We start from the raw sequence: 22,757 nt of genomic DNA, 5'->3' as shown, positions 1-22,757 counted from the left end.
GCCCTGCATCGGGCTTCGTGCTGACAACGTGGAGCCTGTTTGGGATTCTCCCTCTCTCCCTCCCTCCCTCTCTGCCTGCCCTGCGCGGGTACACACACACACACACACTCTCTCTCTCTCTCTCTCTCTCTCTCTCTCTCTCTCTCAAGTTAAATAAATTAACTTTAAGAAAAAGGAAGAAAGTACTGAAACATAGTACCACATGGATGGACCTTGAAAAACACAATGCCATGTGAGAAAAGTCAGACACAAGAGGCCCCATGCTGTATCATTCCATTTATATGTAATATCCAGAATGGGCAGGGCCATGGAGACAGAAAGTACATGGGTATTTGCCAGGGGCTGGGGGAAGGGGGGAAATAGAGAGCAAATGCTTAATGGATTTGGGGTTTCATTTTGGGGGTGATGAAAAGGTTTTGGAACTAGACAGAGGCAGTGGTTGTACAACATTGTGACTACACTAAACGCCACTGAATTGTTCCCTTCTAAATGGCTGGTTTTATGTTATGTGAATTTTGCCTCAATAAAAGAAAATTTTTAAGTACCCAAGGTGAGCGGTCACCCTGGCAATCAGAGTTTCTCTCTTTCTCAGGGTCCTGTCATACCACTCCCCATGTCCTCCAACCAAGTCACTAGCCGAGGGACATGAAAGGAGAGGAAAAAAAACAACAAGTGGTCTTCGACATGGGGTCATATGGCAGAGGTCTCAGGCAGGAAAAACAAAAACCTGTGATTCAGTGACCTCTCGGGTGGTAAACTGCTAACCCTTTCATCAGTGGAAGAAAAAGCAGTCCTGATCCTTCCTCGGATGTCCCAAAACCAAACTGCAGCAACTCCCCTCGGACCCCAACATACTTTCTGACAGATGAAAACGAATCTGTTTTCCCTTGACTAGCCTGGGTATTATTTTTTTCTTCAAAGGGTCAAAGGCAAATCAGTCACATGCTTGCCTGTAATTTGGTCCAAGGAGGAGGTCTTCCAAAGGCTTCTTGGACAGTTGCATGGCTTGGTGCCCCAAGCCCAAGGACAAGGGAGAAAAGGTTTGCGTTTTGACCTCCAGTACCCAGCACTGTACCTGAAACCTAACAGGGCTCAATAAATGCATGGATGGATGAATGGAAGAAGGGGTGCCACTGTATCCTTCATGATCTCTGGAGAAACGGGCCTCACTTTAAGCCAACTCAATATAGAAAAATCCACATTTACAACCCAGATGAATTACCAGCATCTTCTGCATTGCAAAAGGATTCACTACAGGATATTTGTAAATAGTGACATTCCTTTGTATATTTAAAAGAGGGTTTGGTTCCCAGACTTTTCCAGAACAGGAGAAGGAAGCTCCACACCAGGAGCAACAGTGAGGCTCTCGCTCATCGTTTCCACCTGCAGAAAATGGAGCCCTTTGCACCCTACAGGGATTCGCCTTCATTTTCTGCCCAGTGGGATATCCACCAGGGGAGGGAGAAGACAATTAATCTACAGAGAGTCTGGTCAGGCAAATGTTTGGGGATGAAAAGCAAAAAGCTTTTTAAATACTTCTGCCCGACAGGCAAAGTTAAAAAAAAATACATCTAGAAGTCCACCCAAACGCATCCAGATTTAGGGGCTGGGGCGGTGGGCAGTGAGGGAAATGCTTCCCACACTTCTCAGCCCATGGCACTTCCTCCAGCCACTAGACCACCCTGTCCAGTGCTTCTATGACATCTGGTGTGGGTGGGGGGGGATGGCTGGGATTAATACAAAAGAGAAATACTCAGTTCAAGGAATTAAGCCCCTGATGATAGTTACATAATATTGTCAATATGCTAAGTGCCACTGAATCATTCACTTCCAAATGGTTATATTAGGTGATTTTCACCTCAATTAAAAAAAAAAAAACTGAGTACTGTCTTCTCATCTCCCCAAAACAACCTCTGGGCCCAAGTTCCCTCTCTCAGGAGCCTGCTGACTCCTGCCAGTGTCTGCCTCCCTGGGGCTAGGGCCAGGTGCTGCTAGCACTTTCTCAAACAGCCAGAAAGAGATCTGAGTCTGAGCATCACTTGGTATTTGCATGGAAAAGAGGTGGCCCTGTTCTAACACTCCGTTCAGTTCAGTTCTGGCCCCCATGATGAAACTGTAGCTCTGTGCCTAAGGGGTTGAGAAACAATGTCAAGATCTGCATGAAGGTGTTTGCCTTGGACATGCTATCAAGTGTCAGAATTAAGAGAAGTCTTCTCTTGGGGCGCCTGGCTGTCCCAGTTGGTGGAGCATGCGACTATTGATCTCAGGTTTGTGAGTTTGAGCCCCATGTTGGTTGTAGCAATTACTTAAAAATAAAATCTTTATTAAAAAAAAGTAAAGTCTTCTCTTGACTCTGCAACATGAACTGGCATTCAGGTTAGTTTAAGGAGGCATCAAAAGGCTGGCTAGTAGGGGCCCCTGAGTGGCTCAGTTGGTTAAGCGTCCGACTTAGGCTCAGGTCATAATCTCACAGTTTATGAGTTCGAGCCCCACGTCAGGCTCTGTGCTGTCAGTTCAGAGCCTGGAGCTTGCTTCAGATTCTGTGTCTCCCTCTTGCTCTCTGCCCCTCCCCCACTCATGCTCTGTCTCTCAAAAAATGAATAAACGTTAACAAATTTTAAAAAGAGGCTGGCTAGTAGCTGGGATTAGCTAACAGAAATGGGAAGAGATAAAAATGGGTTTGTTTCTAAATTTTTAGTTACTGAAAATGGTCTCAACATTCGAATTCCTTTGGGATTTTGGAGAAAGGGTCGGGGAAAAAACGAGTTTGTCTGCTTATTGAGGTGGTCAGAGATGGCTTTATTTGGATCCAGAGGGTCCCAAGACCCGCCGGAGGGCAGTCTCTAGCACAGAGAGGCCCTGGATTAAATCTGTTGGTCAGAGACAGAGCTTCATGCAGTGCTTTTATCATGTTGAGAAGTTCTGGATGTTCATCTGTGCCAGCTTCCCCAGGGAATCAGCTGGAGTGCAGACAGCATGTGTGTGTGTATCTAAGACAGTGCATGTGGTACATGATATGTGAGAAGGGGCCCTGAGCCCCCAAGATGGTACAGCCAAAGTGAACAAGAGTCATCACTGTCCCGGGACAAATGACTGAATGAGCAACCCCAAACTGCTCTGCCCTTTACAGACAGTGGCCTGGGACAGCCCCAGAGCTGGGGGGAGGGAAAAGGCAGTCCTGCCACCTGGCTAGAGGGGGCTGGGTCCTGCTGGGGGGCCTGAAGCCTGTACACAGTGACCAATGACTGCAGGGTTTGGCGGCTTTACTGGGGGCCCAATGAAGGATGGCTGAGCAGGAAGGAGTCAAGGCCTCCCTCCACAGCTTTCCATCACTTCTCCCTCAGCTTTTATTTGTATCAAGGTGGTGCTTCCCACCTAGTCCTCCTTCCATTGGGACCTTTAGTTCACATTCCTTTGTTTCTTCCTCCATCATCAGCTACCTAGTTAACCTTTGTTCAATAAATAAATGATCTCCTGGTTGGGAGCCCAGAACTGTATTTGGGGAGGTGGGGATTCAGGACTATCTAGGGCCACAGCCCGGGTGAGAGTCAGTGGCCTTGAGCAAACCCTTTGTCCCATAGGATCCCAGTCTGAAAGAGGTTCAAGCACAAACAATGAAGCCTCCACAGAGGGTCAGTGAGACACTGCCAGCAGCTCCTTCTGTTGGGCACTCTGGCAGTGTGAAGAAGAAACTGCTAGAGCAAGGGCCGAGCTGTGATGTCACCAAGGAGGCGGAGTTCCTTCATCCAGAGGTCAAGTCTGAGGAGATTCCCAGTGAGCATGCCCACACTAGACGTACCCACTTCTGTCCTCCCCACTGCCCAACTTGGTAGCGCTACCTAATTGCAGACAAACTATGGCTGTCCACTAATGAGAACATAAATGCATGTTGGCTTGTGGCCCTTGTCATGGGCCTGAATACCAGACATTCTTCCAGAGGGGTCAGGTGACAGAGGAAGAAAAAGGTACAGGGGGGTACAGAGGGAACATCAGTTACCACAGGCAGGGGCTGTGAGAAATACAGCATTAGGAGGGGTCCTGAAGGTTCCACTGTGATCACCAACAAGGAGAAAGTGCAAGAACAAAAGCAAAATGCTAAGTGTCATTTCTTAGTAACTAATAATCCTGTTCAAAACATGGGTCAACACACTTTGCCCCCAGTGGAGCTGCTGCCTCACAAGGAGGCCTACCTCACATGCCTAGATAGGAAGTGGGTCCCTGTGGACTATCACGGCCCTGAAGAGGATGCATGCGATATGGACACTCATAGTACCGGAACAAGAGGAAATGGACCTTTAGGCTTTTTCAAGTGCATAGAGATTTCAGAGACACTTCAAGGAAAGCCTGCAGAGGGCTGACACCTCTCATGGGAGTTGAGATGGAGAGAGATGAAGAATACCTCCTCAGGAGTTTAGGAATTGGAGGCTAGCCCCAAGGATGATGGCTTCAAGCCTGGGCTGTGCTTACCGCTGAGAAAACGCTTCATGGTGTCGCTGCTGGCCAGCTTCATGGCTGTCTGTCCCGAGTAGGTGGCCAGTGTGGGGTCGGCCCCATAAGACAGCAAGAGCCAGATGGTCTCCAGGTTGTCATTGACCACCGCATCATGAACTGGCCTGGAGAGATGACACAGGGTGAGGACAACAGGGCCCAAGTGGGAGCCTGGGTGTCTAGGCCTCAGACTACTTCATCAGGGGAAAATAAAGTAAGATGACCCTAGGATAATGTGGGCAAGACTTAGGGCAGAGGAACCACCTCTAGCCTGTACCCCTCATCATATCTCCCTATGTCCTTCTCCTCTCTCTGTGCCTCTTTCTCCCCACCCCCCATTTTTCTCTCCAAGGTTCCCCCTACATTTTGGGACAGTCCCTAGGGTACCAAGTAGCTTCACTGGTAGCTCTTGAGTTTGGGAGAGAACAGGAAACCGACCAAGGATAATCTTAAAGCAGATGCTGAGGGTATGAACAGAAAGATCTGGATGACCACCCTGGAGCAGGAATGAGTAGAGTGGCTCCACGCACCAGGTAGTGGCCAATCAGAGCCTGCATCCTCTGACCCAAGTCTCCCTACTTGATATGCAGCTCATGTCTCGATGTTGCCTAGGAAGTAGGCCCTCTGATAGAGGGGAATGGGTGCAATTTCTTTAAGACCCAGCAGGTATCTTTTTTTTTCAAGTGTACAGACATCAAGTCAAGAGTCAAGAATCAAATCTGGGATGTCACCCTAAGGTCAGCCTCCCAGTTCCTAGAGCCCAAGATGCTGCCTGAGATAGATGCGCCACCAGGAGGATTTGAGGGATCCCCGAGTGGTGTTCCTGGTAAAGCTGCACTTGATGGGATGATCCCTAGATGACCCCAACCTGCCCTTAGTCACCAACGTGGATGGGCCAGCCAGGAACTCATCCACTCCTGCCCTAGTGGGCACTCCTGCCCCTCTGCAGTCTGCAGCCTTCTTCCCAAAACACCTCCTAACAAGGCCTCTCTGCTACGTATAGCCTGGTGTAGCCTGCTGTGAAAGTCCAGGCTGTAGCAAGCTCTTCTGAGTGAGGGGCTGAGCTGGGGGTGGAGGTGGGGGGCGGGGAACGGCCTTCTTGCCTCGTGCCATCCTGCGCGCTGCAGTTCACATTAGCCCCATGCTCCAACAGGATGTTCAGGATGTCCGTCCAGCCCCTGGAGCAGGCCTCATGCAGGGCCGTGTAGCCAGCGTTGTCGCGGTGATTCACGTCCTCACTGTCTTTCTGGAGGCAGTAAAGAACAACGTCCTGTGGGGACAGGGAGAGCTCCATGAGCAAAGAGAGGCCTAATTCTTGACATCACTCCAGTTAGCTTCAAAGCTCTCCAAATGTCCGGAGAGTAAGTCTTATTCTGGGGACTAACAGACAAGTCTCAAAATCGTTTGTCACCCAAGTCAGTCCTGAGGTCCATTTCCACGGCCTCGGCTCTGGGCTATTTTCTTAGCAGCGGGGAGACATTTCTTATGACCAATGATACTCACTCATCTGGGTGTGGGTTGTTGGGGTGAGGTCCTGAGGAGGCTCACTGCCCACCATGAGGTCGAACTCTCAGGCCTCAAGTCCCTGAGCACTGGTTCCCTAGTTTGGGGCTTTGCAAGACAGCACCAGACCACAGAAATGAGACATGTGGTGGCAAGCACAGCCTCTGGTAGTGATTCGAGAACAAGGAAGAAGAATTGGTTTAAATACTATCTCTGGATGCTGGCTTTAATTGTTTTAAGTACTAGCCCTGGATGTTTATGCTGGGGCACTCAGTTCTACCCTCCCCTCAAATCAGGATTGCTCCGAGTATAATCCTGCGTAGTCATTTATTCACGTAGTAATGAGCAGCGTCCCTGGGCTACACGACAGGACCAGAGGCGGGACTCCAGGACTGGAAGCATCCCAGCTAGTCTGGGATGAATCTGGTGAATACGCTGAGGGGGAGGGGAGAGGCAACCCTTCTTCTGAGGGGAAGAGTGGCTACCAGTGGCCTATCTTCAGCCCTCTGGCAGGTCCTGGCAACATGGTCCACCCAGGCATCCCGACTGACAGCTAGCTTGCAGGCTGGCTGACTAGAAGTGAGTGAGTAAGCGAGCGAACGTGAGTGACCGTGTGCCTGTGTTGGAGGTGCTGTCCCTTGGATATAGGAACTATCAGGCTGGCCGTACCCAGAAGAGCACAAGGCCCCATACCCTCCTCACCAGTGCAGACGTTCACCTCTTCTCCCAGGCCTCAGACTCCTCCTCCCTCCCTCCCACAACAGGCTGCCCAGCCTGCTCCTGCCCTGGTCAGTTCTCCCATGGTTTCCTATTTGCTAGTTTGGCCCCAGGTACAAAGTTAAACTTGAGGACAGGAGTTGGTCATCTTTTTTTCCTTAGTTCTCCCTTAGCACCTATCCCAGCCCCCACACTAGGTACTCAAGAAAGATGGGCACTCTCAAGGCAGTTCCCCTGTGCTGACCAGCCTGGCTGGGAGTGCAGCTGTCTTTAAATGTGTCAGTTGTAGGTATTGGAAGCCTTAAAAAAAATCAGGGTCTACTCTATAACCCAGCAGCTCCACCCTTAAGAGCAAATCCTGAGGAAACAATTGGTGTGATGGGCAAAGATACATGGTCAAGAAGTTCGTATCAACAAAAACGTCCAACAAAATTTAATTATGATCACTGAGTCAGGCTTCCACCCTACCCTGGTACTTGGGCATCAAAAAGACCTTGGTGAGAATTCAGGCTCATACACATGAAGTAGTAAGGGACACATCATTTCGCATTGCTAAGCCTTGATGTTCTCACGTGTAGAATGGGGCTAATAAAACCTACCTCCATAGGTTAACAGTGAGATGAAATGATATGAAGAAATCAGAGCTGTTAATAGGACAAAAGTGGTGCTCAATAAATGCCAGCTTCCTTTCCAACCCATAGGGAAGTAGTGTATGGTAGAGAAACCCAGCCCTGCCCCCCCCATACACTACTGCCTTCTCCACTACTGGGAGCCAAAGTGGGGGCCGAGGGAGAATATGAAGAGTGAGCAATGATCACCCCTGTTTCTCTCTGAGTGGGGGAGCCAGCACAAAGGGAAATTCAAGACATCAAAATCCCGTTTCCGGCCTAGGAATGTGTTGGATTATCAATATTGTGTTACCATTTCAATTATTTTCATTCCCAATTGATATTCAAATGAGCTTTCATTCCCACACACCTTGCTAGCTGGCCCCAGAGGCCATCTGGGCAGTAGAAGGAGTCCAGTCAAAGTTGAAACCCCAAACAAAGCCCTGCCCAGGCCACAGAAGAGCCAATGGGGAGAAGTTTCTTCACAGATGCTCGGGCAGTGGCATCCTGCTGCCAGGGAGCTCCCTACCTTATAGCCAAGACGTGCTGCCCGCTGCAGGAGGGTCTCGCCTGCATTCTTGTTCACTATGAGCCGACGTGCCTCTGGGGGGATCTGCCGGGCTGTAGGTGACTCGGAGGCCTCCTCTGGGCCGGCACTTCGGGACTTAGAGGGTGTGCATGGTTCGGTGGGTTTCACTGGGGTGGGAGATTTGGGAGATCGCGTCTTCTGCTGGCTCCAACGACCTTTGCCCTGGAAACCAGAGATGCAGTTCCGGATCAGCACAGGCTCCCACCAGTTCCTACCCAGTGTGCAGATGCTGAGGGGCTCAAATACTCAACCACATAAACCAATGATTGACCAAGGGCTCAGAAATCAGAAATTGAGGGGATATATCCCAGCTTCCATCAAGCACTCTGCATGCCCTCTTCACCTGCCTCAAGCCCCCTTTGTTGAGGTTTTTATAAGTCCTACTTCTAAATAAGCATAAGCAAACTGAGAGTAAAGAGAAGTGGAGACTTCTTTGACTGAGGAAGCACAATGGCCAAGGCCTTCACTCTTATTGCAAAAACCTGCCTTCAAACCTTCCCCAGCCTCTTTCCACCTTCCTCCATACCAAGTCCCAAGATCACATTCATGCTCAGCCTGGGTGGTGGAAAGCACTCGGGCATAAGAGTGAAACAGACCTGGGTTTTGGCTCTGCCACCTACTAGTGCCAAGACCTGCGTGAAGGCCCAACCTCTCTGAGCCTCCCTTTCTCCCTTGTGGGGTCTTCACATGGGGAGGAAATGTGTTCAAGGAACTGTACTCAGGAACCAGACCCATGGAGCCTCATTTGCACCTGAACCTAAGTTGGATGATGAGATTCTAAACTGGGAGCTGATGCTGGGATGCCTGGGTGGCTAGTCGGTTCAGCGTCTGGCTCTTGATCTCAGCTCAGGTCATGATCTCACAGTTCATGAGATTGAGCCCCACATTGGGCTCTTTGCTGACCACGTGGAACCTGCTCAGAATTGTCTCTCTCTGTCTCCCTGCCCCTCCCCTGCTCTCTATCTCTCAAAATAAATAAATTTTAAAAACACTGTAACTGGGAACTGATGTCATATTTGGACAAGACTTTGGGGGGCCTTGGGAGACATGGGTACACCTTGCATGTGGGAGGGATATGACTCACTGGGCGACCAAAGGGCAGACTTTGCCCTCATCAGATTCTAAGATGGCCCCTGATGATCCCTCCTGATGTTTGTGCTCATACGTAGCCCCTTCCTGCATCGGACAGGGCTGTTCTACGTAGCCACTAGGAGATTGCAGATGATGGTGTGTAACTTCCAAGGCTACTTCCTAAAAGACAATGTGGCTTCAGCCTTGCTCTCTTTTGGATCACTTGTTCTGGGGGAAAGCAGCCACCGTGTCATGAGGACACTCAAGCAGTCCTTTGGATAAGCCCATGGGGCAAGGAAAGGAGGCCTTCTGCCAACAACCAGCATCAATTTGCCAGCCGTGTGAGGGGGTGACCCTGGAAGTAGACCCTCCAGCCCCAGTCAAGCCTTCAGGGTAATGGACCCCTGGCTGACACCTTGACTACAACCTTGTGGGAGACCCCAAGCCAGGCCCAGCTAAGCTGCTCATGAATTCCTGACCCCCAGAAGCTGTGGGACATTTATTGTTGTGTTGAGCTGCAAAGTTTTAGGGTAGTCTGTTACACCACCAGAGATAACTAATACATACCACTTAGCCAAATCCCTTAGAGCATTATCAAGGTCTCACTGAAATCCTATGTCTTCTAAAACATTCTACATTACTCTAGCTTTCTTTCTCTGCACACCCAGAACACCTAGCCTGAAACAAATAATCTGGTGCCTAATGCTTGACTTTTAACCTCCTTCCACTGTTTCATGGACAAGTCTGGCCTCCCTTGCTAGGTTTTAAGTTGCTTGGTGGCAGGGTTCATATTGTCATCTTCTCTTTTGTTCCTTACAGCACTTAAGTCAGGGCTGGACACATCATCACAACAGACATTTGTTGACTACATTCAAACCAGCTATGTGCAGGGCCCTGGGCACACAGAAAAGTTGCCTAGAAAATCCTGAAGCCAGGAAAGGAATGGCAGCAGGGAAAAGACCAGAGCCCAGGGCATTTGTTTCCTCCGATAAATCCTGAGACAACCAGAGCTGCTATCCATCCCTATCCTAAAAGGGCAGAGAGGTACAGTCACTAGCAGGAAGGCACTGGCTATGAGTGGAGAGTGTTGCTCTACGGCCACGAGGGTAGAGGTATGTAATAGCAATACTGGAGGATTCTGGGTAAAGTGCCTAGGTTTTTGCTAAGCCAAGCCAGGAGCCAAAGGGTGACTCTCCTTCTGGGGGCAAGAGCTGCCAGAGACCAGGGAGGTTGCCTGAGCAGGGTGGGGAGCAAGAACAAATGGGGGCCCCCTCCCCCTCCCTGGCTTGGAGCTCCTGTGTGAAGAAGCCTTTGGCCAATACCCCAGCTTTAGTGTTGCAGGCGCATCCTCTGCCCTCCCCCTGCCTTGTTTCTCACTACAAAGCACCATGCCATGGGGGTAATCAGAGCAGGTGGTGGTGACCGGGAGAGAAAGAAAGGCGGGAGGGAGAAAGGGAGGCCCTGTGAAGGGGCAAAACCTCTCTGGGAGGGACACTGCTGCAGACACTGCCAGGCAGAATAACCAGGCACAAGTATCAGCATGTGCTGCTGACCGGCAGGCGGCTGGTCACCTTTGTGTGGGACAGGGCCATCTGAGTGTCTGGGGAGGAGCAGGGAAGAGGAGGGGGATGCCCACTTTTCACCAGAGCTGCTCAGGGTTGCAGTGTGTCCCTGCCTGGCCACCCCCTCCCCCGGTGTCTCCTGGGTACAGACTGAAGCCACCCATTCACAGGGTGGAGGCATATGGTAAGAACCGCGGCAGTCAGGCCTGCTTCACATCCCAACTTTGTCACTCATGACCACTGAGTAACCTCCTGGAAGGCCTTTAACCTTCCTGAGCCTTAGTGTCCTCACCATAAGATGAAGACAACAGTGCCTACCTCTAATGGCCGCTGTGGGAATTAAGGACGACCACGTGAATAGCACTCAGCACAGACCAGACTTCTTTATTCCTTCCCCTACCCCGCCCCCTCTGGGGGTCTGAGGGAATGGTCACTGCTACCTTGCCAATCTGTGACTCTGTCCTCTTATCCCTGCCTCGACCTGAAGCTTGAGGATGTATACCAACCTCAAAGAGCACTTTACGGTTATCAAAGCCTTTTACATCAGTTGCCTCCTTTGTTCCCCCAAGCACCCTTGTGAGATGGAAAGGACATGGAGTATCATCTCCAATTTAAAGATGAGGAAATAGGCTTGAGTACCTTGTCTGAGCTGGAACCAGATTCCAGGAGAGGGAGAGGGAAGGGGAAAGGAGGGGAAGATGAGCCCCTGGGTCTCCCGCCTTCTGTTAGTGCCACTCAGGGATCCCTGAATGAAGCTGGAAAGAGCTGTTAAAGTCACAACCACCAAACAAGCCCAATATAACCCTTTTTTTGGTTGCCAATGACAAATACATATTATGGGTATACATTTGAACCTGGACCTTCACTTCTCTCAAATGTAAAGCTCACCGAGGACCGAGGACCACGTGATTTTTTTTCGAATGGTACAGTGTGGAACTCAAAACCAATGCTGTGAACATCAGACCAAAAAAAAATGTCAACTATGAACAGGGGTTCTAGAATGCTGGCCCGGCTACTGATTGGTGAGTGCCCAAGAAGCAAACAAAATGGGGAGTTGGGTGTGGGGAAGGGCAGCTAGAGCTCCTTCAGCCCGACCCTCAAGCAACCTTTGTCTAGATATCAACATCCTTGCTTCTACAAGTTGTTTTTTACCTTGATTGATTCAGAAAGCTCTCTGATTGGTTTCAAGTGAGTTAAGCCCAGACAAAAGCTTCTTGATTGGATATTAACAAGCTATTCAGGCTAACATCCTGCCATATTCTTCAACTCTTCCTTAACTCAAAGGAGATCCAAGGATTGTTGAAGAAAAGCCATCATGAGCCAAACCTGAGAGTTTGCAGTCTCTTATTGTTAGCTATAACTTTAGTTCCCATTTTTCTTTTTTCTAATGTTTATTTATTTTTGAGAGAGAGAGAGAGAGAGAGAGAGAGAGAGAGAGAGACAGAGAGAGAGAGAGACAGAGAGAGGGGGAGACACAGAATCCGAAGCAGGCTCCAGGCTCTGAGCCGACAGCACGGGGCCCGATGCGGGGCTCAAACCCACTAACAGTGAGATCATGACCTGAAGTTGGACACTTAACCAACTGAGCCCCTAGTTCCCATTTTTCAAATGCAACCCCCAATTCTTCTAGGACTAGTTCAAAATACTGGAATAAATATGGGTTAATTTGGTCCTTTCCATCCACTCACTCACTCAGAGGACCATTCATCAAGGAGCCTGTGGAAAGTCTGCCGCCTTAGCCTGCTCCCCTTACCCCAACTCCCCTCGCTGCCAACGCACCTTTGCCTCTTCTGAGACATTCGCCATGTGCTTGGTTTTGCACTTTCGTTTTCCTGATGGCTTTTCTGAATTCTCAAGGCAGGCTGGCTCCTCCAGGTTATTCGGGAGGAAACCATTTGGTGAATCCGAGATCCCCTGGGCTTTGCTGGGCAAGAGAAGGTTCCTGTTTCTGAGGCGGTGCTCCGAACTTTGGGAGGAAGTCTTCTGCTTACGGGCCTTTAAATCTAAAGGCAAGAAACAGGAAAGAATGGATGTCAGGGAAATGGAACACATAAAAGCAATGCCTTCCTCTAAGATGAATCAGAGGCTTTGGGGGTTAGAATCTCAGTGCAAAGTTGTATAACTATCAGCTACCAGTATCTGATAGTGTGGTGCTGATGATTCCACTAAATGCTTCTCAAATGGACACCATACTTCAACGTCGGAGTCTCCCCTCTCCAAGCAGGTGACGACTCCTAGCCCTGCCAGTAGGGGGCGGCCCATCTGGCTGTACTCACTATGAGGGTAATTTTAAAAGGATTTCCCCCATAACCCAGAGCAAATTACAACTTTCTTTTCAGCTTCTCCCCCATCCTCTTTGTCTCCTTCTCCATTCCAGTATGAAAGCAAATTTAGCAGCTCTGCTTAAGCTACTATGAAGCACACCCGGGTAGGGAGTAAATGGAGCCGTCTCCCTTCATAGCTTCAGCTCATCCACCTGATGGCCTGATTGGTCACCCTCTGAGGACACAAAGATCAAAGCCACAGAAACTCCCTGAAACCAGAAGGTGCCATAGGCCTACTTAGTTGGTGGGCAGTCGCAGAAACCTGCTGTCTTCCCTGGCTGGAAATCAAGTCACTGGAATACCCTGGGCGGCATCTCTAATTCTAGCCACAGCTCACTAAATAAAGTACTTTCTAGCTTCAAAAAGTGTTGTGGGGCACCTGGGTGGCTAAGTCAGTCAAGCATCTGACTTCTGCTCAGGCCATAATCTTGCGGTTCATGAGTTCGAGCCCCACATCGAGCTTTCTGGTCTCAGCGCAGAGCCCGCTTCAGATCCTCTGTCTCTCTCTCTCTGACCCTTCCCCACTCAGCCTTTTTCCCTCTCTTTCAAAGATGAATAAACATTTAAAAAAAAGTGTGGGGCACCTGGGTGGCTCAGTCAGTTGGGCATTCGACTTAAGCTCAGGTCATGATCTCACAGTTTGTGAGTTCAAGCCCTGCATCGGGTTCTGTGCTGACAGCTCAGAGCTTGGAGCCTGCTTCAGATTCTGTGTCTCCCTCTCTCTCTGCCCCATCCCTGCTCATACTCTGTATCTCACTCTGCCTCTCAAAAAAATGAATAAATGTTAAAAAAAATTTTTAAAGTGTGGTTGTGATTTTGACAGCTCTTTCCAGATCCAGAGCACCGATCCCTGAGAGGCACTGGGAACTTCATTGACAACAGCCTCACTCTGTAGGTCTGTCCTAATGCCCATGTATAGGGGGTATAGATTGGGTCTACCCTTACCTCTTAACTAATATTAGTGTTATGTGGCTTGACCACTAGCTGTGTAATTGGCTGGAGGCAAGTCACAACCTCCCAGAGCCTCAGTTTCTATGTCCATAAAATAGAGAAAATATATTCCACATCAGAGGGCTGGTGGGAGAATTAAATGAAGTAACATAGGCAAAACCCCTTTAAAAGGCATTATAAAGAGTGAGGCGTCCTTATCATATTATTTCAGTGCAAGTTCTTTAGGGAGGGCCATGCCCATGTGTTCTTTATTTCCCCCACAGGACTGACCGCCATGCCCAGTACATGACAAAAGATCAGTACGTCTGGGAAATGAATAGCTGCAGCCTCAGTTTCTCCAATTTGTGAAACAAGGGGGTTGAGCAAGATCCAAGAGTTCTTAACTCGTCTCCCTTGACCCTGGCATGTGCTCTCACATGTGACATTACCAAGGGCAAATCCAGATGTGGGAGCCATCACTAGAGCATGAGGAATTACTCATATAGATGATGCATGGCTCTTAGAAGGCCAGCTATCATACTACCCCTTTCTCCCAACTAGCCCCGAGCCACCAGTGGGTCCCCACACCTGTCCAAGAACTGTGGTGTTAGATGGCTTCTAATGGCAATTCCAACCAGAACATTCTAAACCAGGGCTTTTGATGCCACAAGCCCGGGCTGAGGCAAAAGAGGAAGGAAGAGAATGGTGCCTGATGAGGGAGGACCTCAAAAAACATAGGGAAGCCATATTATAGCATTTACTGCCACAGGAAAAGCAGCAGCCCCTTAACCCATTTACCCAGGGCAGGGAGGGCTCTGGAGTTTATTCAGTTGTAGTGGGGCAAGAAACTCACAGTAGCAGGAAAGAAACGGAGAATGGAAGTAGCAGGTGTGTGAGTGGAAGTGGCTCTTCCTATCCCCTCTGAAGGTCAAGATGGGAGATACCCAAGTCCAGAACAAAAGGGAAGGTCATGAGACTCAGACAAAAGTAAGGGGACCTGTCTAGTTTGGCCTCTGCCTGACTCTCTGATGTCAACCTGAAAGGTAGTAATAGGAGGAATCAGAGCTTTCCAGAGAAGAGAGACATTTGCCAGGCAATCCCTTCCTGAAGAGGTCACCATTGGATCTGGAGGAAGGTAACCAAACCATATGCCAAAGCCAAGAGCCTCAATTCAACACCCTTAGACACATGCATGGAGGGAGAATGACCTACTTTCCAACAACTAAAGCTGCCCCCAAATCAAATAAGATGCATTGCTAAGTGGTGTTCTTCATACTCCCAGAGGTGTTTAAGTAAGGGCTATTGTCAACAGTGCTAGAGAGATCTCTGCTTTGAGTGGAAAATGGGACCAGATCACCTCAAAGGTCCTTCTGATTCCAAAGCCAGTAGGTTCCATAAGAAGCACCCAATCTTCTAGGAAACCAGCTCTGAGAAGACTGGGTGATACAAAAGCTCTTCTTCATCCTAACACAAGTGGCTGAGACCAACGGTTTGACACCTCTTTCTTGACCAATTCCTTACGGCTCCAACAAGAAAAGGGGAAAATTATCACCACTCTCTCACATAGTTGAGGAAAATTAGCTCAATTGCTCTCTGAAGTGTAGGGATGGTACCGTATATATCTCTCCTTAAACAGAGCCGGAAATGACTGCTGGCCTCCTTTGCATTACAGTAAACCCAGAATCTACTGCCCGTCACAATGCAGGTATTCAGTGTTCACTAACAGGGAGACTGTAGATGTTTCCCAGCGGCTCAGGATAAATACCTTATCAGAGACAATCAGTTGTTGCTTCAAGGGCAGAAGTCAGAGAAAGACAGTGAGAGACAGACATGTTCTTATGGAACCCAGAGATATGCTTCTTGCTCATCTGGAAATCCACTACAGAAATGGGCCCACCCCCCACCCCCACCCATAACCCCTGCAAAAAAAAAAAAAAAAAAAAAAAGAAAAAAGAAATAGGCCGGAACAGTACTTAGCAGAACATACTGATATTAGCCTTGGTGACAGTCCATGATTACATATTATAGCATGTGACGTAGCCAACGAGAGCCTGGTTTTCTCCTTGGGCTGCCTGCTTTTCCAACTCAGGTCCAACAAAAATGATGCCACCTCAGGTCACCTCAAAGCTTCACTCTGCCTCTTAATAACCTTTGTAGCTTTAATTGAGAAAGCAATGTCGTGCCCGCTTCTACTTGAAGTTCTTCTGTTAAGTTGAGGAAACTTTGTACTTCTTTTTAGTGAAGGGGCTGAAGGTATCCCAGGAAAGGCAGCCAATGAATGCCTCTTTCTTCTTGAACCTAGGATTCTAGGAGGGAGAACCCAGCCTCCCAAGACCCAGCTCCCTCAAGCCAATCGGGAACTCCCTGGTTCAACTTGTCCCATGCCAAGGATGCCACTGTGGCCTTGCCCACAGGTTCAGACTTTTACACGAAATTGGAGGGCCCAGGCCTTCATGCCCTCTGCTCACCTGCAGGTCAGTCCAAACTCATTCAATCTTAACTCCAAGCCAAAACCTGGGGACTGGAGTTGAGTGACCCCCTCTGGCAGCTGGAGCTCATAGCACCAGGTTTCTAGGGGTGCAGAGGCTTTTGGCTGGCGAAGAGAATGCAGATGTGGGAACACCCAGGATGCCCGAGGGTCCCCAGAAGCCAAAGTCACTGTGGTTTGGGGACGAGTGACAGCAGCTCACTGGGGCAGCAGCCCCCAGCCAGCCTTACCTGCTCTCCCTTTTCGCCGCTGCTCTTCTTCTTGCTCCGTCAGGTACTCCCCAGTCTGATATTTTCGGCTCTTCTGTCGTCTCCGCTTCTTCCTCTTCACCAGGCCTTCCTCCTCATCTTCCTCCTCCTCCTCATTGGTGTCCCACATTTGCCGGGCAGCCTCTGTCCTCCAGGGCATTTCTCGGGCTCGCCACAGGTGCCGGCGGCCCTGGCTCAGGAGAGTCTTGTCCTGGGCATGGTGGCTGCGATACTGGGTGTCCCGTTGGGTCTTTCTCACCTTTCGACGCTTAGCTGGGGTGGGGGTCACATCTTCTTCCTCCTCTGTGGGGAAGACCTCCTGGCTTCCCATGTCATTGTCTGCCATACCAGCAAAGGAGCTACAGATGCTTCCTGTGGACGGGATGTACAGAGGACGGTCAGGTACCTCTTCAAAGGACAAAGAGTATGGTGTCGAAGCAAGTGCCCTGGATTAGAAGCTTGAAGGTCTGGGTTCAAGTTCAGTCTCTGCCAGTTATTAGCTGTGTGCTCTGGGAAAGTTCATTCACTTCTGTTTCCTTCTCTATAAAACGGGGACACTGTTCTTTGCCTTACTGGCCTCAAAAGACTGTTTTGAGGCTCAAATGAGATAATTCACCCATAAGCACTTTACAGAGTCCAACATACCACACAAATATCGAGTATCCAAAACACACGCCCTTCCTCATCCATGTTGCTGTGACTTTAATTCATTGCACAAACTCTTACTTCGTGCTTACAAGGCACCAAGCATTAGGTGAGGAGCAGGAGAGGGCCACAGGTCCCTGCCCTTTGGGAAATTAGGGTTCAGTGACGGGTAAGGGAGGGCAGATCGGCATGGCACCCCCGCCCCTGCCCGCTATGTGACCACCAATCTCTCTGACAGAGCCACCCTGGATAAGCAGAATCATCACAAAAGAAGAGTCTCAGGAAAAGCAAAGCAAGGAGTCCCTTTCCTGTGACACAGCCTGGGTTAGTCCCGCCCAGATACTCCTCAGCCAGGCCCTCTTCCCTTACATTGACCCCACCTCCTATTGAGTGGCCAAGAGTCTAGGGGTGGAGCTCTCTCTCTGCCCACCCCCCTCCCCACTGCAGCTGTTCCTCACCACTGAGCAGGTTCATCCCTGACCACCCCAGCATGAGGGTACCTTTCCTGCCCTCCCCCACCCCACCCCCTTGGTGAGAGACCATTTTCATCCCCACTCCTTCCTTCAACTTTACTAACAACAAAAGTATAACCCTAAATTGGCCTGGTTTTAGCACAACAGCAGATCTGACGATCTTCTTCAGAAACAGCTGAGACACCATGATCTTTCTCCCAAAGATTCGCTATTAACTCGACAATCCCCAAACACAAGCGAGGTGAGCAGAAGAAAGAAATGGTTTGAGGCAAAGAAAGCAGCCCTTAACCAAAGCTTCAAGTCAGGCAGACCGCTCAAAGACAGCAAATATCCAGCAAACTTTCCATATACAGACCAGGCAGGGAACGAAGTGTTCTGGTTAATCTAATATTCTGGTTAATACAGAATCACCATAGAGATCACACAGAGATCACCAATTTCCAAAGAATCAAATACAGTACAATGTGTTTAACAGTAAAACGGGACTGGGCATAATGTAATCACTCTTTGATGATTCAGAAGACACTTCAGGATTTTGCGAGGCCTCCAGGCCGTCATTATGAGCCCCAATTATCACTGCGTTCTCCATGTGCTGAGTGCCAGTTAATAGAATGTCAGATAGATGAGTTTACACTGTGCCCTGCTTTCCCATTCTATCCACTTTGCATGGAAATATGGGTGAACCGGGGCAACCACTTCCAGGGCTACGAACCAACATGGAGGCTAGCAGACAACAGTGGTAGTTAGAAACAGCTATCTTCTTTTAGACGCTGAATACAAATTCAGGGACCAAATGTGATTCTACCAGCCCTGATAACTCAATGACCATTTCCAATTTTGTTGACGCCTGTCACATAGGGCAATAAGCCCAAAGGTTCTATGTCCGTGCCTGAGACTGGCTCCACTAATCATGAGAGGCCCAAGCGTGGAGTGGGTCAGTCTTCCTGAGCAACACAGGCCTTTCCTCTTTCCATCATCGGCTGCCAACAGAGATGTCAAATCCCATTTGGAAAAGCTAAGCAAACGGTCCTAAAATCGTGGGCAATGCTCCCCCTCCCCACCCTGGGCTTTCTTGTCCCTGCAAGGAGCAGGGCATCTTAGCACAGTGAACCAAATTCCCAACTCTCCACCTGGGCCAGTGGTGAAATCACTCCACCAGATTTCTACCTCTTTTTTCAGAGAAATGCCAATATGGGCCACGGCTTCAGACTCACTCACCAGACTGACTGCGCGTCCGTGTGCTCAGAACAACGGGGATGAAGTCACGGAAACTGCTCTTTGCTTTCTTCTCCAAGGAACCTGGAGTGATGTGTGGTTTCAGGGGAGAAGGCAGAAATATCACAATCAGAGTCAAAGTACTGAAAGCACCCCAGAGGGGCTCAGATGAAAAATCAAGGTGGGGGGGTCGTGTGTTTTTCCTGGTCACATTTGTTAGCTCCCCTTATGCTATCACCTATGTACATCTCTTAGAGAAGGAACACTTCCCAGTGGTGTCTGAAAACTAGGAGTTCGGTCATTTTTGCTGACACCAAAAAAGGCTGTGTACAGAATCGATTTGCCAGCATGCCAGAAAGTTGAAGGTCTGCCTGCCTGCATGACTACAGGGCTGCTATACCTCCACGAAGTTATAGTGAGCTGGAGCAGGTGCCAGAGAAGGGCAACCTCAATGGATCTTAGAGGACTGAGCGAGGCAGGAAGATGGGAGCAGGGAACAGTGGACAAAGGAACACTCCTATAGAAGAACAGACTAGGAAGAGGCGGTCATGTCAGACAGGCAAGGCCATGGAAACATGCTACTGCCCGTGGCACTACTTGGGCAGCTCTCTCTCATGAGGGCACCAAGAAACTAGAAATGGCAGAGTGTACAAGTCAAGTACCTGCTTCCATACTCCAAACATCCTGTGTGTCCCTAAGTAAAGGGTTTAGGATTTCCATAAACCCTTCTGGCTAGCTAGCTAGGTATTAATTTTAAAATTTGTATAATGGGAGTTTTCAAATATGCCAAAGGTAGGGAAAAAGGTGTAATGAACCTCCCTCCAGCTGTTTTGGTCTCAATCTTCATGAACCCCATTTCTTCTCTAAGCCTAGACCTGTTGCAGAGTAATGGGTTGGCTACTCTATTGTATGACTGACATTTGTCTGTCTGAAAACCAACTTCTTTGGTCCTCAGAGTGTACCTTATTCTAGTCACCAGGGGGAATAGAATAAGCCCCTTTTCCCTTCGCCCTTGCCTCTGATTTCAGAGGCGTAAATTACATCACCCTTCCATAGCAAGGGAGTCTTTCCCTGGACTTTCCCGGGCAGTCCAGAGCCATCCGCCACCGCCCCCCCCCCCCCCCCCCCCGCCACCAACCTGCCCCAGGGAGCCCTCTGCAGCTCAGCCCAGGGGGCCAGGACCTGTGGAGCCTACCTTCCTCATGGCCATCGGCTCGTTTTCCTGGAGACTGGGAATCCGGCTTTGTTGGCTTCCGGTGCTTGTGCTTTACCCTGACTCTATTGTGCTCTTTTCCTGAATCTGAAGCCCCCCTGGAGCTCTTCTTGGTGGGTTCCTGGGGGTCACTAGGTGGCTTCCGGCACTGTGGAAAGGCAGAGAGAGTCAGGTCTGAGGTCAGTTTCGCTTCTTAAGAAAGCTTTCCCAATGGGAAGTCCTGTGCCCCGTTGGACACATGGACATGAGCTGCCCAGGTGGGGGCCAGGGGAAGGGGCCGCCTGCTGCCTTCCACAGTGGGCTACAGAGGCTTTTCTGGACTGAATCCAGTGCCCTAGCTAATCCCCATAGATATCCACACCCCATCGTATTTACAGGTCTACAGAGTCTGCATTCATAAGCAGGATTAACACCTGAAGTCAGTTTGAAAGGTGCAAAAAAGTGAGGTCGATCCAAACCGCAATAGAGACGGGCAGAAAACAAAAATGCCTCTTCGGCAAGATGGGTGACTGACTACATTGGTCAAATAACTTCAGTGCGAATGGTACTATTACCAACAACTGAAAACAATTTCTTAGCCCAGGCTGACTCAAGAAAAATGGTCTATTTCCATGTGTAAATTAATACCAGAAAATAGACTCAACGAAGACAAGAAGAAAGGCATGACACAGGAGCAATTCAAATCTCCCCATACTTATGGAAGACAATGAAAAGGCCAAGGCAGTATTAATAATGCCACTTTACACTCTGCAGCACTTTCAAAATCTCAAAATGTTCTCTTCTCTGTTATTTGATCTGATTTTCCTGACAACCCCAAACTGAGAAGCTAATATCATCCCCATTGAACAGACAAGGAAACTGAGGCTCCAAGACAAGACATTACACGAATTTGTCCAGGGCAACACACAGACCCAGGTGTGACTGCCACTTAGCAGGCCAATCTACAAATTAGCTCATTTGTGCCTGCAGTGAGAAAGTGGTGGAACTGGGACTGGGGCCTAGGGCTCTTGGCTCCCACCTGGGCCTCTCCACAGCAGCTCTTGCTCTTCTCCCTCCCTGCTCATGTCCTCCACTCTTTCTGCTCAGCCCGCTCTCTCCGATAGGCACAATGGCCGTGCTTACACAGTGCAAGGGCTCTCTCAGCCTAACAGAGCCATATATCCTCATAAGCTTTGAGGTCTCTCCATGTCACCAAACAAGAAATAGGGCAAGGTAGGGATTTCCAGTATTCTAGCATCCAGGGAGTGTGGAATAAGCAAAACGTTTTAACAACGAAAGCAGGCCCTAGGAAGAAAGGAAGGGTTGTTTTCCCCCAAGCCGACTCACATGCCACCTTCTAGAAGGTTATTACTGTATAGCCCCAGCTACGGGGATGGCAGATGTCTTATCAATAGAACATTTTCTGCGGTGTTGGGGGGTGTCTCAATTCTCCAGCATCAGGGAGTCACCATTCCCCATCAAATTCCAGGGACTCCTACTACCCAGCGAACTACTCCTGCTTCTTACTCAGCAGAGGGCTGAGCTAAAAAGTCAAGTCTCAGTTTCCCCCTTTTGCTTGCTGCTAGTTCCTACAAACCAATGTGCTAGGACAAAAAAAGAACTGGGGAGGAAAGAGAAAGATGGGGAACTGTTGGCTTAAAATCTCACCTTTAGGAATGGCCAGAGAAAGATCACTTTAAGTCAGGGGGAATAAAGTTAAATGCACATAAATCTGAACATGTCCTATTTATTTCTGAATATCATTTTTAGCTGGCTCTTTCAAGTGCAGACCATTAACTTTTATTTCCTAAGACAGACAAAAACAAGTAAAACAGGGGCGCCTGGGTGGCGCAGTCGGTTAAGCGTCCGACTTCAGCCAGGTCACGATCTTGCGGTCCGTGAGTTCGAGCCCCGCGTCGGGCTCTGGGCTGATGGCTCAGAGCCTGGAGCCTGTTTCCGAATCTGTGTCTCCCTCTCTCTCTGCCCCTCCCCCGTTCATGCTCTGTCTCTCTCTGTCCCAAAAATAAATAAACGTTGAAAAAAAAATTTAAAAAAAAAAAAATAAAAAAAAAAAAAACAAGTAAAACAGAACATCTAGAAAGGATTTCTGTCTGTAAGTTCTGCAAGGGCAGCACTGAGAGTAAAAACACACTGCATGCTCCAACTTAGGCAAAAAATTGGGTGGATGGGGAGACCGTGTAAGATGAATGTTCTGGTTAACAGAGTTTTGAAAGGTTTTCCAAAGAATTTTCCAAAGGATGAGAAAACAATAAAATACACCCAGCACCAGATGAAGCAGAACTCTTCCTTTGCTGATGATTCAGCCAGCCCTTCAGAATTCCATGAGGCCCTAGGGCAGGTGGTATAGAAGACAGGACACTATTCTAATTCTCAGCCATATCCTGACAGGGGCTGTTTTGAATTAAGCCCTGATCTTACTTTGCTTATCAACAGTTTCTTTTTCAGGAAAATGGAAGACAAGAAAATAAAGATCTGAGTTATTTACTCTCCCCTCAAAGTGGAAGTTTCATAAATCATTATAGGAAGCTGCTAAGGGCTGCTACAAGGCCCCGGATCTTGTAACTTTATTCTCTGTCCTGGGTATCTGTCAGTGGACCCAATGAACTATTCATCTAATATAGTCAGGGGCAGTGCCAGCCTGTCATCAGGTCTCTTGCAAGACATAAGCTCCATGAGAGCAGGA

At 49.0% G+C, this 22,757-nt stretch overlaps 1 protein-coding gene across 7 annotated transcripts in view; it reads right to left on the bottom strand.

The window, feature by feature from the left end:
- The window catches only part of BCORL1 (BCL6 corepressor like 1), a 63,902-nt gene that overhangs the window by 10,519 nt on the left and 30,626 nt on the right, over positions 1 to 22,757 (bottom strand). For 6 of the 7 annotated variants that reach the window (XM_047843117.1, XM_047843116.1, XM_047843115.1 and 3 more), the window contains 7 exons: positions 20,057 to 20,222; positions 18,865 to 18,945; positions 16,511 to 16,900; positions 12,318 to 12,541; positions 7,846 to 8,067; positions 5,592 to 5,758; positions 4,468 to 4,613 (listed from right to left, as the gene is read on the bottom strand). In XM_047843117.1, coding sequence (XP_047699073.1) covers positions 4,468 to 4,613; positions 5,592 to 5,758; positions 7,846 to 8,067; positions 12,318 to 12,541; positions 16,511 to 16,900; positions 18,865 to 18,945; positions 20,057 to 20,222 — 1,396 coding nt within the window. The remainder of the gene's footprint in view (positions 1 to 4,467; positions 4,614 to 5,591; positions 5,759 to 7,845; positions 8,068 to 12,317; positions 12,542 to 16,510; positions 16,901 to 18,864; positions 18,946 to 20,056; positions 20,223 to 22,757) is intronic. The other variant, XM_047843120.1, reaches the window with a different exon arrangement.

Source organism: Prionailurus viverrinus, chromosome X (assembly GCF_022837055.1).
Source record: "Prionailurus viverrinus isolate Anna chromosome X, UM_Priviv_1.0, whole genome shotgun sequence".
Lineage (NCBI taxonomy): Eukaryota > Metazoa > Chordata > Mammalia > Carnivora > Felidae > Prionailurus > Prionailurus viverrinus.
The sequence above is the reverse complement of the archived record's forward strand: the minus strand, read 5'-3'. Positions and strand labels throughout refer to the sequence as shown.